Below are 17,672 nucleotides of genomic sequence, written 5' to 3' on the forward strand. Positions count from 1 at the left end.
TTGTAACAAGCAGTTGGATTGTATTTTCTGGACATTTCTACTCGGAAAAACTGTAAGAGCTACATGGGGCTACCTATGTTAGCCCAATCTGGGCCAAAATAAAACTAATGACTATGGCAGTACATAACATTTGGAAGGAATTAATTGGCTTATCTCCACAATGGAGCACTAGGTCTCAGTATGAAAAATTGGTTACTGGTTCTTCTTGCCAAAGGATTATTGAATTGAGCTAATTAATTGTGACTTTAAATTATGAGCACAAATTAAGACTCTTTCTTTTCAAATGTATCTACGTGGTTTTAAGTTCCGAAATTTAAAACTTTATACTCAAATTACAAACTTAGTGCATAGTTTTCTTTCAGCATTAATTGCCTTAGGATTTTCCTCTTAAACACAAAAATAGATAGTTGTGTGGTTTAACATCTTCAGACAAATGCAAGCAATCTGGTGTTGCCCAGGTATTTCGGATTTTCACTCTTATCAGGCAAAGTTGATAAGAGTTAAAATCCAAAATATCTGGGCGATGCCAGATTGGTGGAAAAGATCGTAAGAGGACAACAAATTGCCTAACTCTTCATCACACTGAAAATCTTCAAATGGGTCACATTCTGAACTCCGTAGGTGGCCTATACATTCCAGAAGATCTTTCTGAATTTGCTAAAATGTCTTGCTGTATATCATATCATGTGCTATGATTGATTATACATGGGGATGACAATATACTTGGTAGTATCACCAAGTATGCACCATTTGCCAGGGTTCTAGAATCATGTTAGACGGCCTAAAATGTTGGGAACTTATTTTAATGTTCCAACCTAATGTTCAGCTAGCATGCTCAATCCCCCTATCCAGACCAGAGCAAGCACATACCACTCAATTCGGGTAGGGAAAAAAAATACATGGCTTGATGTTTATTTATTAAACATCAGCACACACCAAAACAGTTAATTGGCAAAAGCAAGGCAAAAGCAGGAAAATGCAGGGAGACAAAACAGAAAAACAGGCATGAATTTACCTATATCTCTACACAATATAAAGGCACAAAGTTTTCCAGAACCACTGGAAACTATATTATGAATAAATAGCATCGGTGGTAGCCTTTCTTTTATACCATGTTTAAGCCTTTTATGTGTAAAAGGGCAGAAGTGAGATTGAAAGAAGGAGACCAAGTGATCCCTCCTCAATTCTGCACCATTCATGAAAGAACTGATCGAATAGGGATGATGTGTCCAACATAAAAATCCCTTCCCTATTTCCCACAGTTTTTCTATCTGTATTCTCAGAGATCTATTCACTGTGGAGGGGAGGTCTGTCAGAATTCCACAGTACCTGAGCTCATTCAGTCCTTACTGGAAAATTGAAGGAGTTTTCCCTTCCTTTTAGGATTTTGTCCCTTCATTGTTTTCCTGACTTAAAAAACCTTGGGACTACCAAGTCTGTTTAATATCTTCCTTTTGGGCATTTTAGGCACAAAAGCAAAGACATTCACCTTTTTAATGTCAAACTGAACTACGACATTTGACAGGAAATTTTAAGAGACAGAACGGAATACTATGAGAATTAACTTTCAATAGGCCTGGAAAAGGACATCCTATACTGCGTAAATTATGAGAACAAAAATTTGTGAAATGGGACAGGAATAAGGCCTTTTCTCTGTCTTGTTGTTCATTAAGATGTACGGCTGAGGATCTGTACAAGGCTTCTGAAAATGCCAAAGTCTGTTATTTGTCAGCCACATTCAGCTCTCTAGGTCACATTGTCACCCGCTGAGACAGCAAACTAGAACGCCCAGATCATTCAGAGATAGCATGGCAAAAATTAGAATGTTGATAACGCATGAAAGAAAAGGAAGACTATTGGTTGCTTTTCTGTTATCACAAGAGATTTAAAACTAGAATCTGAGAGTGACTTTGCTGCTGCTGTTTTACGTGTGACAAACCTTACATTCAAACTTTAAACTGTCCTTAATTTAAATCAAAAAGAGGCATCAGTGTCAGAGTTCGCCCAGGATCAGGATCGCTTGACAGCTTTGGCACAATAGTAGGCATTGGGGCAAAGCAAGTATTTTGCTACCTAAGGCAAAGCACAAAATGGAGCTCCCTCTCTATTCTACATAAAGAGGCTTCTTAGATGGCAGCTCAGTCCAGCAACACTGAGGAGGCCAAAATCTGGAGTCAAGGACAAGTTACATGACATTCAAAGCTTTGACAGAGATAAGTAGCCATGGTGCTCAAGAGCCAATGTTCCCAAACATCTGTTGACCGTTCTAGTATGCTTATGGCAGAATCACTTTTGTCCTACAGGTATTCCTCACCTTACAACCATTTGTTTAGTGACTGTTCAAAGCTACAGTAGCACTGATGAAGTGACTGACATAACCCTAACCCTAACCGTTTTTCACATTTACAACCGTTGCAGCATAGACACACCTCGGTTATGTGATGAAAAATCAGACACTTGGCAACTGGCACGGGTTTATGATAGTTGCAGTGTCCTGGGGTTGTGCAATCACCTTTTGTGACCTTCTGATGAGTGAAGTGAATGGGGAAGCCAGATTTACTTAACTACTGTAACAGTTGTGGTCAGAAAGGTCGTAAAATGGGGCAAAACTCACTTAACAACTATGTTGCTTGGCAGTGGACATTTTGAGCTCAGTTGTCACCGTAAGTCAAAGACTATTTGCATTGACCTACTTTTATCATGATGTATGCCTGTTTATATGCAGAGGGAATTTGAGAATCTTGAACTCAATAAGTGAAAGGGATGATTTCCCAGATTGCTACCAACTCAAGATCAGGATTATTGACTTATTAAGCCCTACATGCACTACAATGAGCATTCCAATTAGTATAGGTTTCTTGTTCTACTTGAAAAACATTTAATATTCCAGAGTTTCTACACCTAAGCTTTTTTCATAAGTTTTGCTTGTTTTTCCACCATTTGCCTCATGCTAGGTTTTTTTTATAAATATGTACAAATAAATCCTCCTTCATAAGTCGTAGTGTATTTTTAAATATTAACTTAGTGGGAGCCCGGGATTTTAGTACATAACTTCTTTGAGATTTTCCCAGACAACCACAAAGAAGGTATGGATAGTACATTAAGCTATTCTTCATTTAAAAAAAAAAAACAACCACCAGGGAATGTCCTATAAATATCTGAATTTTACCTTTTTATTTTGGGGAAAAAAGCAATTGTGTCTACTTTATTTGTTTCTCAAGTGGTGCTACCCCTGAATAGTATCAGTGTAAGATAATGAAAGACGGGCTTTGTCGAAACTATTTACCCAACTGTTGATACTGTGTGTTGGAATTCTCTTCGTCTGCTGGTGTCTGTGCTGAGTAGGCAGAAAGCAGCAAATTCAGAGAATTAACAAGTTGATTCTGGATCGAACTGAGCTTTGAGGCAGGATGCTTTATTGCACTGGCTAGCTCGGGATACCCATGTTCGAGGCACAGCCACTGCTCTTGTAAGAGATCCTGGATTTTTTTAATATATTGGCCCACAATGGGATCTGCAGGTGACTCCTTTGCTTCTTGATGATTCTGTTCTTCCTGATCTCGCTGTGCATCTTCTTGAAAAATGATTTGCATTCCTTTGGATTTTATGTCAGCTGTCTTGGGACCAGAACAATTTTCTTCACCGGGAACCAACAGCTGAGCGGTCAAAGGGTTTCTTTCTGTCTTGTTGTTTTCATTATCAACGTGTAGCTCATTATAGCTTGGTTCCACAATGGAGCAATCACTGTCCTGAGTGATTCTTTCTCCTTCCTTGTTGCACTGAAAAATAGGTTTATCTCTTCCTCCATCATCAGCAGAAACATTTGATATCTCAGCACAGAGTAACTCCTTACATATTTCCACATTTTTATCATCACCCCCATAAGTATCACCTCCTAGAGGTTCCACAGGCTCTGTGACGCTTACAGCAATTTCATGTGTTACCTTTTCATGTACGTGTTCAGTATTCACAGCAACATCAAGGTATTGGGGGGCCTTTCTGGCCTGCACACCTGGCTTAATTTCTTTGATGTTCTCCCCACAGAGTTTCTCTTCCAGCTGTGCTTTAGAACTTGCTAGCAATTCAATGCTTCTCTCTTTTGCTTTCATTTCTTGATCCTGTTGCTTCAAAACCACCCGGATCTGCTCAAGTTCTTCTGTTTTGTTATTCAGCTGCTTCTCCAGAATTGCAATGTGCTGCTGTAACGCTCTTATATTGCTGGGAGCTGTGAGAAGGAAGGGTTCAAGTTCTGTATTTTTTTCCATTTCTCTGGTACTAAGACTTGTAACTTCATCCTCTTCCTCTGCTTCTTCTGTAACAGTCTCACATATGTTAAGTTCTATTTCTTCCTGGGATTGTTTTATAGACATGTTTTCTGAGGTACCAGTAGGCGCCAATCTACTCTGAACTGATGAGGGACAGACATTCACCTGTGTCGCATGGCATTCTTCTCCACTCTCAACCACCTCAAGGGATTTCTGAGAAATTAGGGGTTGGCTTTGCTGTGGATCAGTGAGTTGTGTTATTTCCTTAGGAAGCTCTGTTTGTTGTTGAACTTCTCTCCTTAGTCCTGGACATTGATCAGAATCCTGGATGTCTTTATTGGTTGGCTCTTTCATATCTATTAGATTTTCATGAGGGGATAATGAAGATCTTTTGGAACTCTTTAACTCAGATGGTTTTTTTGCAGGGCTAAAATCAAGCTCTAAACCATTTCCATTGGAAGACTGAAGAAATCCTGAAGGGAGAAAAGCTGCTTGATGAGTTTCTTCTTCTAAATTTGGAATTGGTGGAAGTTTGGCAGGCATACTGGATGCCCTTAGAAGCTGAGGCCTTCCTTTACAATTGGCAGTCTCCTCTTCAAGGGGAAGAGGAACTTGTTTGACAGTCTCTATTAGCAGGGCTTTCTTTCTGTAGCTCGGTTCTTGGGGAAGAGGTGAACATAAAGACATGTCAGTGGGTGTGACTAGGGACCTGCTCTCCTCTACATCCAAAGAGGTCTTTCTCTGTGTAAGGAAACTCTTGTTTAAGGAGGATGAATAGACGTTGGATCCATTTTCTGGAAGACTAAAGTTCCGAGGCAGGGTGCTAAATTTGGGGTGCTTTGTTTTCCGGCGGACTGGAATTCTCTTGATAGTATTTCCCTTTTCAATGTCATCGACATACTTCAGGAAGTCAAGATCTAAATGGAAGCCATAAGGGGTTTCAACAGAATAGGGACTTTGGGGTGGATCTTTATCCTCTGCTTTTGATGCCCAGTTGTCTGCTAACGTGGAAAAAATAGAAACAAAAAAATAAAAGCTTTAATTTACAAGAGATAATACTACAATCTAGAAATGTTCACTCTTCCTGATGCATATAAATAGTTGAAGGCAAACCTAAATATTTAGGAACAACATTTAGGACAGTTTCTTCTCTTTTTAGATTAATTGTTCAGGGAACTCTACACATGTGTACTAAAATACTGCATAGCTGTTGGCTTGAAAATGGAACAACAATCCTATAAAGCTCTCCTTGTTACTTCTGATTAGACATAAATAACTTTTATACCGAAGCAGCCCATACATTTATCATGCATCATTCTTATTCCAAGGATTTCACTGTATAAATTACATGAGGATCAAATTCTAAGGAAATAACAGAGTATGCATTGGTCTTCGCTAAGTAACATTTGCACACAGAATATTAATAATAGACTGATTAAGGCTAATCTTTTTGAGTATCAGGTTTCATCCCAAGGAAGTTTAAAATGTTGTTCTTAATTCCTTGGAGGAAAGGCAGGAAATAGAAAAAAGAAAACTAAATACCAGACAAGAAGAGTTAGATATGTTAAGTTTAAGTCATCCTATTGGTTTTCCTAAATCCTGCCTGCCTCTAGGTTGCAGCAACACAGACGTATTCCAGCACTGACGAAAATCAGCCTGTATTAGTATGCATAACTTTTTATTCTAATGCTAGCTATAGCTCCAGGCCCAAGGAGCTATACAAGGCAGCTTCATTAAATCACTATGCAGTTAATCTCTATCCAGGAGGCAAAGAGGGAAAGTAGGGCTGGCAATTTATCATCCAAGACATCTCTGTAGAGTCAGCTAGAAGATACAGCCCTAAAGAGGGATGTGGAAATATATTCAACTTATTTTCTTTGACTGCACAGATCATTGTTCCACTATAAGTCCTCAGGAATTTGCTAAATCATCAGCCTAATTAATAATTATGTAAACAACAGCTTCTGCAGGCTGTGGTACAGATCTGCTTTAAAAGCCGCAGGATTCTAATATATATAAAATCTTCACTATTAGATTTGGTGACGATAATGCATTTTTCAACATGTTTTCTAACCATGACAAGTACTTACTGGCATGGATTTAACATTTTGTCATAAAAGAAAAAGAATGCTGTCTACGTCAGCCTTGCTCTTTTTAAAATGTAAGAATGTTTCAGTGGGCACACAAGATGGCAGAGCCCCAGATGTTTATTTAGTCTATAAGGCTAAATAGATAATACTATTTAGGCCTTGGTTAATAGTCTTCTAAGAGCAACACTTGCTAAATAGACTTCACTGCATAATCTGTTTTTGTTACTTGGATTTGGGTTTTTTGTGGGGGGGGGGAATACTGCGTACAAAAAGTTAAATTTCTCCCCAAATAGACAAGTGAAAGAAATACTGCAACAGGGCCAAAATCAATTATTTGTTTAGTTAATTTGATTAAATTGTTTTATTTAATTGAAAGCCAAATTATTTTTCATTCTGTTTGGGGATAAGTCTGTGTCTATGTATACATATCTATAACTATAGAAAAATAGACCTCAATATTAATCTAATCTCTGTAAGAACAAGCCCATTAATGCTCTTCACAATGAAAACCAAGCTGGCATTGGTGCTAAATATCTAGTTCTATTTAAAGACTACCCATTCATAAAACATAATTCTGCCAACTTTGTCTGGGGTATCTTCTCCAAACTTTTTATCTAAAATGCTGTCTGGATCTCCTACTTGCATAGTTTTTGATTAGAATTTATGTATTTGAGTCTCTTTCCACAGATCAAGGAAAGGCAGTTTGATAAATCTGTAATTCTGAATCACCCCACCTTTCTAATTTCTAATCATTTATCAGAAACAATTATCAATGGCACCATTCAAAAATACATGCTTTCTGAAATACCGCTTTCTGCCATTGTGCGGATAGATTTTGAACACTGATGGAGTGAATATGTTAAAAAAAGGACATTTCAAAAGTTGAAGTGGGTTCATATTCCTTCTTAGTAAAAGGGAAATTATGCTTCATAATGGAAATGTTTGACTTTCAATTAAGATGAAGTTTGAATCCATACCATCTGTATTCTCCATGATGAGAATTCTGTTTAATTTTCCAATGTCAAGCCATTAGTGAAACTTCATAAAAAGAAATGCAGTCCACCTAAAAGAAAAAACAGGGGGAAAAAGAGGAGAGTGTTATTTTTTTAAAAAAATCTAAGTCATGGCTATTTCAAGAATTGATTATAACAATTATTTACATTTTGGTTTAATATATAAGATATACATTTCACCAATTTATTTTAAAAACATATGTACTCATTCTACTCTTCCTGGAATGAAATCATCATCCACTAGCCTTTATCTGATGAGCATTTTGAGAATTTTTTTTAAATCAGTGCTGCTCTCCTAACTGTGACTGTTTCCGCTGTGAGAATACATAACTCTGCAAGATTATTTCTTATGGCTGAAGAACAATTCACTGCACTTCCAGAAATTCAGCATTACGCTGAATTGCTGAAAAGCCTAGGGAGTGCATATTGAGCAGAAGCTAACATGATATGATAGCTATATGAAAGTACAAATGTTTTGAAAACAAGAAAAAAGAAAGCATATAGCAGGGTTGGAAAGAGGAAAAGGGCCCCTTGGTGTAAATATGGTGCCAAGAAAGTGGAAGCTGAGAATAAAGTGAAATCGACAATTGATGCTGGGAATAACAAAAAGGACTTCTCTACATATCTTCAAGTAAAAGAATCAATGGAGATCCCAAAATGTTAGGTAATAAAGAAAACCAGCTATTTCAACTCCTATTTTTGTTTAGCAGCAACTTTCTCAATAAATTTTGATAAAAGCAGCAGGACCCTGAGGACATCCACGCCTATCTTCCAAAATGCAGAAAAAGTATATCATGATGTGCTAATTAACAAGCTACTTGTATATATTGGATGACATGACATTTATTGACCCCAAAATTGTATGCAGACAATGTTTTGCAATCAGACTGAGGAGATATACAGGATTGAATAGAGTGTGAAAGGTTTATACCATGCTTTTAATATGACTTGAATGAAGCAGTCAGTAGAATGCCGTCAAATTTGCAGGTAACATAGAATTGGGTGGAATAATTAATAGCTTAAATGACAGAAATAAAAATTAGAATTTTCTTGATGCAGCTATATGAAAGGTAGCAAAAAAATTAATGTAAATAAAGGCAAAGTTACTTGGACAGAAAAATCCTATGTGCAGGCACATTATCACTGGCTATGTGAAAATAAACATCTTAAAACAGTAACAACAGATTTTATATACCACTTCATAGTGCTTTACAGCCCTCTCTAAGCAGTTTACAGATTCAGCATATTGCCCCCAACAATCTGGGTCCTCATTTTGCTGATTGTGGAAGGACAGAAAGCTGAGTTTACTCTGAGCCAGTCAGGACTGAACTCCTGACAGTGGGCAGAATCAGCCTATAACACTGCATTCTAACCACTGTGCCACTATGGTTCTTTAGTTGATTACATGTTGAATATGATTCAGCAGTTTGATGCTGTTGCAGAACAGAGTAATATTATTTTATACTACGTCAACAGAAATAGTGTTCTCAAATCATGAGAATCATTATTCTGCTTTGGTCAAATCATAGCACAAAAGCCATGTCCAAGTCTGGCCACCATGGTTCAGAAAGGATTCAAGGAAAATAGAACAAGTTTGTGAAATAGCAACAAGGAAGTTCAAGGATTTTTAAGCTAAGTCTCATGAGTAAGAGATGGACTTGTTTAAGCTTGAAAAGAAAATGCTTAGGGGCGTATAAAGCCATCTTCCATACCTGAAAGAATGTCATGCAGAAGAAGGTCAGGACCTGTTTTCTATCATTCCACATCGCCATATTATGGATTCACATTCTAGGAAATCAGATTCATCTTCAATGTTATAAAAAAACCCTTTCTAACAGTAAGAGCAGATTATCAAGAAAGGTATAGATACCTTTCTTGAGTGTGTTGAAGAAGTGCCCTGTTGGAGATGCTTGAATTTGGGTCCTTGCACTTAGCAGAGGAGTGGAGTCAATAGTTTAAATGGCCCCATCTAATTCTAGTTCTCATTGTATTATATGAGACATGTTGGTCATAGTATGATGGCTTGCAATTTACATATTGTTTTCCTAGTTTAAATAGTTATGTGTAAGTTCACCTTCAACTCAACTTTGAATCCTGGAGATTTTGTGAACTCATCCACGTAGTATTCTTGGCAACAATTGACAAGTGATTGTCTCTGTCACTTTATATAATGTTTTCTTGATGCCATTGTCTCAGTTACAGTTGTCTATATGACATACATTTGTGTGTTTGTAAGTGTGTGTATAGCAGATACAAAAATTTCAATTAGAGATAGTACTATTTATGCTTAGCAAACTCAAAGTCTCAATGTTGACAAGTATAAAGGTAAAGGTTCCCCTGCACATGCTTGCTAGTTGTTTCCAACTCTAGGGGCCGGTGCTCATCTCTGTTTCAAAGCCGAAGAACCAGCGCTTGTCTGAGGACGTCTCCGTGGTCATGTGGCCGGCATGACTAGACACCAAAGGCGCATGGGGCGCTGTTACCTTCCCACCGTAGTAGTCCCTATTTTTCTACTTGCATTTTTACGTGTTTTCGAACTGCTAGGTTGGCAGAAGCTGGGACAAGTAACAGGCGCTCACTCTGTTACACGGCACTCGGGATTCGACCCACCAAACTGCCGACCTTCTGATCGACAAGCTCAGCGTCCTAACCCACTGAGCCACCGCGTCCCTTAAGGTAAATGTTCCCCCGCACATGCGTGCTAGTCGTTTCTGACTCTAGGGGCCGGTGCTCATCTCCGTTTCATAGCCGAACAGCCAGCGTTTGTCCGAGGACGTCTCCGTGGTCATGTGGCCGGCATGACTAGACACCAAAGGCGCACAGAGCGCTGTTACCTTCCCACCGTAGTGGTCCCTATTTTTCTACTTGCATTTTTACGTGCTTTCTAACTGCTAGGTTGGCAGAAGCTGGGACGAGAAACAGGCGCAGAAATAAATAATACGTCTTTAATTTTTCTTTTAATGGTACAAGAACCCAATGCCTAATGGTTATACAGGCTTAAAATGTCAGGAATGTAATATTTAATGTGCCTATTTGTGCAAAGGTATGCAGAAAAATTTTGTTGTCAGCCCAGACCATACATTTGCTGCTTTAGGGAAAGAGATCATTCTTCTGGGTAACCTGGATCAGTGCTTTAACTGTTGACTATACCAAGAACACAATAGAAAAAGGAATCTAGACTTTATGTGAACACTTTTTTCTTGTGATGCTTTTGAAAAGGATACATTTACCACCAGTGTTAAAGGTAATCTGCACAGATTACTGCACAGTTTAGAAATACACAGAGATAACGTGAAAGATTTTCTTTCACTGTGCGTATAATGGCCCTTACAATTAACTGCTGGGTTCTAGGAAATAGTGAAGATATACAGTAAATCTACCTCAGGATAATGTAATTTTCTTTTGTTCTGCATTGGAACTGAGGTTTCCTGTAAGGGTCTCAGATAGAAAGTTCAGTGCAAAACAACGTTTCAGACTGTTCCTCCCTTTTATTAAACAAACAGCTTCTAATTTCACTTCCACTCACCTTCCACAGCAAGGTTATTTACTACTGTACAAACCACACAGGGGTGCTCCTGTGTGGCCTTTATTTCACTAAAGAGTGCATATATTTTCTGTTAAGGCATACTTGTAGCTTAACCCAAATGTACTCTGTGTTTCTAAATACTACTCTTTAGAATCAAGAAGAGGTTTAATTCTCTCTGTCAGCCAAATTGGATCATGGCTTTGCTCTAGCTTCTAACACTATTAATTTTCCATAATCTTCCATTCCTGAGGGATCATCCGTGAAGAGATTTTCTCTCACAATGTGTCCTTTTTTTCACTTTCACATGCTTCTTTAGATCATGTTCTTCTCCACTTCATGATTCATAAGAACAAATAGAAAGATTCAGCGGTGTAATAGTGTCCAATCCATTTCAGGGTTACCACTTATCATTGCTCTTTACTAAAGCCAGTAATTAATCTTCAGCAGCCAGAACTTTTCTAGAACTATCTGAACCACCAGCCATTACCTCTCCATTGCCATTCTCCCTCCCAGTTCTTTTTCACAATCTGGTAATTTTAAGACTCCATCTCTGATGCTAGCCCCTTCATCTTTTATGTGTCCAAATTAAATTACAGCTGCCCTAGGAATTGTACATATGTACATATCTAAACATTCGTGTTTTGTTTTCTAAGAAAACCTTTCAATTATGCTACTGGAATCCAGAAATGGTATTACTAAAAAGAATTTTCTATGCAGAGAATAGTACTGAGAAATTTAATTTAAACTTTAAGCCAAATTGCCTCAATATGAGCGATTTCCTATCCTATCCTAGTGGATGAATCTGTATGAATGGGGACAATTACAATAAATGAAAACATAACAGAAAAGAAAGCAATAAGCCTGCAAAATTATATTATTAAATGGGAAAAATTCAAGCCATGTTTTTTTTAAAAAAATCTAGCTTTTTTATTTGTAAAGATGATGCAACAACTTTGAAAACTCTAATCTTGCCCTTATATTTGTACTGATTCCAAAGTGCAAGAAACTTGAATCTCACAATAAATATATGAGGATCATCCAGCCAATTTAAAACCACGTTAACTTATAGCAAAATCCTGTCCATGTCTATTCATATAATATGTAAAGGATCTTACTCTCAAACACCTGTGCCCTAATGTATCTAGGACAGCTTTTTCTAATGTGATGATTTCCAGACAAGTTGAACGTAAGTTCCATTTTCCCCAGCCCAATGCTAACTGTAAGAGCAGTTCAATAGTGAAACCAATTATCCAGGTCAGTGGGGATAACTTTTGCTAGATAGCCTCAAGAGAGGCTGCTTAGCGCCCTGTCAGGGCGGCTTTAATTTAGATTTATGTACTCAATGAGGATTTGTTCACTTATTGTGAAATGTCCCCTTCCACACCTATTGTTCTAAATCAGAATAGGCGGATATAATATGAAGGATTAATTTCAGTTAAGCTCACTTCAGTGACTAAGGCCACAATTCCATTTTACTTAACAGTAATCCCCATCAGTCACAGGAGAAAATGCTGGCATTTGGTAAAATGGAAAGCCATCTAGAAAGAGGCTGACAAAAAGCAAGGAGCCAGGTGCCATCACCAAAGATTCAACTTTAAGCTCACAAAAACCCTAATAAGCAGAACCAAGATACAATCCGAGCAAAACATTGTTCAATGAGTCACAAAGAATCAGAAGCAACCAAGCACTTAATTCAGTGGAACTTATATCTTCTGAATAAGAGGACTGCAAGAATTAAGAAACGCAGGTAGAATAAGCAATGCTTAAAATAGGTTCTAAGGGGAAAACTACTTGTCCAACCAGAAGCAAACCATGATAAGTCCCTTCCAGTGGGATGAAAAATTAATCCGATCTCATTAGAGCTACATCAACTGCTTTCTGATCCGGCCTATCATTTTCAGCTGTGTTGCAAGCATTCCATTTAGTATTTAATGACCGAACTTAAAGCTTAGCAATTAAGACAAGTGCCTTGTCCAGTTACCTTCACAGACTCTTAGCTGCCAAGGAAAGAAGACTGGGCCAGTTTTCCTTTCGAGGAAGTTCTCAGAATTGGTATACTGGCAAATCATGTTTTTTTCAGGAACTACAGGAGTGGGTCAGCTGACCAATGACCTTGTTTGAAAAGTAAATACAACTTGCAGTAAGCTAACCTGGAAGGGTGCAAGAATAATTCATGTTCAGAAATGCGCAGAGCAACATCGCTAAGGATCCTGACTGAGGAAATAAAGAACAGAGGCCTCCCATTGACACCAGATATGTTAATTAAATCCTCAGTAGAAAACAATCTTTAAGCTTCAAAAACCTCCAATAAATCATATAAATGTATGTTCCTTACTCAAAAATGATTTTTTTTAAAAAAAAGAGTTAATCATACAAAGGACCACACACATTAAAATATTGAGGGAGAGAATAAGGCAAGACAAGGCTGCTTCTTAAAAGAGCTTTTTGCCTCACCTAATAAACTTCCATACAAAGAAACTGTTTTATTTTGTGAAACGTTGCTCTAATTCTAAACACATTCCTGAGTCTTAAATCAGATTGTTCCAACAGGCTTTATATTCCAATATAAACATTGGGAGATGTGTAGCCAAAGTGAATATCCTGAATTGTATACATTTATTGTGCTTTATTTTTTAATAATCTAATATTTTATATGGTAAATAAAGCAATAATTATACACTAAATTATACAATATATTATTTTTAGATTTATAGTCTGCCTTTCCTCCAGACACCTTTCAAAATATAAAAACAGTATTCTAAGTTTACATATGATATATGGTATACGATGTATATATAATATGACATATTATTACTATACTACACTACACTATACTAGACTTTTTGTGGGAATTTGCACACTATGGTTTGCAAATAAGTTAATTGACAGAGTGCATTCAAAATCCAGGAACCATTACTGTACTCCCATGGGATTGAAATTTAGCAAAGTTGTCACCGCCCAAGCACCGTCACTCTACAACTGTGCAACCACAATCATCTAAGGTCATATGACTGTCATGGGTATATCTCCAACATCTTTCTCAACGCCTTCTGGCCCCTGTGCTCACCTGGTTTGTGGCAAGGTTCAACAGGTGAACAACAGATTGTGGGCAGCTTCAAAATTCCTCTTTCTTTGTGAAAGTATGTTCAAAAGCACATGATCTTTCTGAGTAAATAGCCATTTATTGATCCTTCAAACATAGCCCTGAGTTTTTTCTTTTTTTTTTTATTGAAAAGTTTTATCATACATTTTGTCTTTAACAAACCCCCCTACCCCTCCCCTATCCCTCCCTCCTTACCCCTCCCCCCCTCCCCGACTTCCCAGAGCTAAGTACAAGGTATAAAAAACAAAAAAAAAGAATCATAAACAACCATATGCTAACAACCATAAACTCTAAAATCTATCACTCTCTAGCTCATATAGGATAACTACAAACACTATTAATATAAAATATATAAAAAAAGAGAAAAAGAAAAAAAAAGAGAAAAGAAGGAAAGACTTATTCAAATGCTACATGAAACTTTTTAGTCCCATATTTGTTCTGGATATACTCAATCCATTTTCTCCACTCCATAATATAGCGTTCTTGCGAATGATCTTTCAAATAGGCCGATATCTTTGCCATCTCTGCCAGGTCAGAAACCTTTAAAGTCCATTCTTCTATAGTCGGCAATTCCTCCTTCTTCCAATACTGACCTATTAAGAGTCTTGCTGCCGTAATTAAATTCAACATCAACTTAGTGTCCACAACTGTTGCATCTGTAATTATTCCCAACAAAAAAAGTTGCGGACAAAACGTTATCCTCTGTTTAAAAATCTTCTGCATGTTCCACCAGACTTTTATCCAAAAAGCCTTAACCTTTTTACAAGTCCACCATATGTGAAAATATGTTGCGTCTTCGTCACCGCACCTCCAACATTTAGGCTGATAATTCGGATACATACTTGCAAGCTTTTTGGGATCTAAATGCCATCTATAAAACATTTTATAAAAATTCTCTCTTAGATTTTGAGCTTGTGTAAATTTTACGTTCCTCACCCAAATCCTTTCCCACGTATCCATTGTAACAACTTCTTGGATATTTTGGGCCCATTTAATCATACAATCTTTAACAAGCTCTGTTTCTGAGTCAATTTCTATCAATGCAAGATATATCCGTTTGATATGTGCTGGACCCTGATTTCTAATTTGCTTTATCAAATTTTCATCAGTCATTGTAAAACCAATTTTCTGATCTTCTTTCCACCTGGCCCGTAGCTGAGTATATTGAAACCAATTTTGAACAACCTTCTCTTCTCGCAAGAGGCTATATGATTTCAAACTCCAGACATTTCTTTCCAAGCTCAGAATCTCCTTATACGTTGTCACATCATGTTTGAAACCAGCATGTATATTTTCTATTGCGTGTTTTGGAATTGCCCACAGTGGTATTTTACAATCTTGCTTATGTCTATACTTCTTCCAAACTCTCAACAATGCCTGTCTTAGAATATGCACTCTAAACACATTGTCTACCTTCTTGTCATACAACAAATATGCATGCCAGCCAAACAACAAATCGTGGCCCTCAAGATTTAATAATCTCTCTTGTGTCAAATTAATCCAATCACTTACTCCTACTAATGCAGCAGCTTCATAGTATAGTTTAAGATTAGGCATTTTAAGACCACCTCTCTCACGAGTATCCTGCATAATCTTAAGTTTAACTCGTGGCCTTTTCCCTGCCCAAACAAATTTATTGATACCTCGCTGCCATTCCTCCAAATTAGAATCTTTCTTAAGAATCGGTATCATTTGAAATAAAAATAGAAATTTAGGCAGGACGTTCATTTTCACTGCTGCGATCCGTCCCAACAAGGACAATTGCAATTTTTCCCAACTCTCCAATTCTTTTTGAATATTCCCCCATAGTTTTTCATAATTATTTTTATATAACTTTGTATTAGAGGGCGACAAAAGCACCCCCAAATATTTAACCCTTTTAACAATCTCAAATCCAGTTAATCCTTCTAAGAGAGCCTTTTGCGAAACTGTCATATTTTTGGCCAGAATTTTGGTTTTCTGTATATTAACTTTAAATCCAGAAACCTTCCCGTATTGTGTTATTATCTCCATCAGGTCCACAACAGAGTTCTCTGGCTGGGTCACTGTAACAACCAGATCATCTGCGAATGCTCTCAATCTATAATCCTGATCTGTAATTTGTATACCCTTAATTTTTTCCGAATTCCGTATTTTAACCAATAATATCTCTAATGTTAACACAAATAACAAGGGCGATAACGGACACCCTTGCCTTGTGCCCTTCTCAATATTACATACTTCTGTCAAACTATTATTAACTATAATTCGGGCAGTTTGTTTTTGATATAGTGCCCTAATCGGTTGTAAAAATTTTTCCCCAAAATCCATTTTGTCTAAAACTTTCATCAAAAATTGCCAATTCAATTGATCAAAAGCTTTTTCAGCATCTAGAAAAATTAGCACCGCAGGGATCTGGTTGTTCCTTTCCAGAAACTCTAACACATCAACTATATGCCTCACATTATTTTTCATTTGCCTACCACTAATAAACCCCGTTTGGTCCCCATGAATCACCTGTTGCAGAACCCTCATCAGTCTATTAGCCAACACCTTAGCAAATATCTTGTAATCTGTATTTAAAAGCGATATTGGTCTATAATTTTTAACTTGAGTAGCATCTTGGTCTTCCTTCGGAATCAAGGAAATAAAAGCTGTTCTCCAAGACGGTGGCACCTTTCCCCCCCTCTGGATTGTCTGGAACAGTTCCTTTAACGGTTTCATCATCTCTAATTGTAAATTTTTATAATAAGCCGCAGACAAACCATCCGTACCTGGTGCTTTATCCATCTTCAATTCCTTAATTGCTGTAAAAATTTCTTCTTCTGTAATTAATTGATTAATCCCCTCTTTTTGTACTTGCGTAAGAACCGGGATGCTAGCATTCTCCAAATATATATCAATGTCTTTTTCATTAATCTTCTCCTTAGCATATAATTTAGAATAAAAATCCACAAAAGCATCCTTGATAAAGTCCTGTTGAAACACAACCCTTCCTTTATGCTCAATTTTGTCTATATTAGAAGCCCTTTGCTTTTTCCTCAATCTATAAGCTAACCATCTACCTGGTTTGTTGGCGTTGCAAAAGGTATTATGCCTGGCAAACCGCAAATTGGTTGCCACTTGGTCAGCCATTAATTTATCAAATTGTCCTCTTAACAGTTTAATAACCTCCTTAGTCTTCACATCCTCTGAATTCAAAATCAAAGCCTTTTCTTTTTCCTTTATTTCATTCTCCAGTTCTTTCCTCCTAGCTTCCACAGCACGTCTATGTTTATTATTCATATATATCAACACCCCTCTCATATAGGCCTTACTAGCATCCCAAACCATGTCCATAGAGGTACCCTTATTCATATTCATTTCAAAAAAATCCTTCATCCGCTGTTTGCATTCTTCCACATTTCTCTGATTTCTAAACAAATTCTCATTTACGCGCCACGAGCGTCTATCTCTATTCTCCTTATCAATCTCTAGCCAAACTGGGCTGTGATCAGAAATAGTTCTTGCACAAATCTTCACCTTCTTAGTCCTTAAAAAAAATCATTAGTCAGCAAAATAAAATCGATCCTAGAAAAAGATTGATGTCTGTCAGAAAAAAAGGTATAATCCTTTTCCTGCAAATGTCTCTCGCGCCAAATATCTCGCAGTTCCAAGTCATCCTTCATTTCAAAAAAGGATTTAGGCAGTCTAGCA

General features: G+C 37.3%; 1 protein-coding gene across 2 annotated transcripts in view; it reads right to left on the reverse strand.

The window, feature by feature from the left end:
• Nucleotides 1-17,672, reverse strand: part of KANK4 (KN motif and ankyrin repeat domains 4) — a 70,912-nt gene that overhangs the window by 23,290 nt on the left and 29,950 nt on the right. Inside the window, exons 2-3 of one of the 2 annotated variants that reach the window (XM_081323214.1) lie at nt 7,333-7,418; nt 3,287-5,263 (exon numbers count right to left, since the gene is read on the reverse strand). In XM_081323214.1, coding sequence (XP_081179340.1) covers nt 3,287-5,263; nt 7,333-7,348 — 1,993 coding nt within the window. In that variant the 5' untranslated portion in view covers nt 7,349-7,418. Of the gene's footprint in view, nt 1-3,286; nt 5,267-7,332; nt 7,419-17,672 lie in introns of both variants that reach the window. The other variant, XM_081323213.1, reaches the window with a different exon arrangement.

This window comes from Vipera berus (assembly GCF_964194415.1).
Source record: "Vipera berus genome assembly, chromosome: 3".
In the NCBI taxonomy this organism is placed as follows: domain Eukaryota; kingdom Metazoa; phylum Chordata; class Lepidosauria; order Squamata; family Viperidae; genus Vipera; species Vipera berus.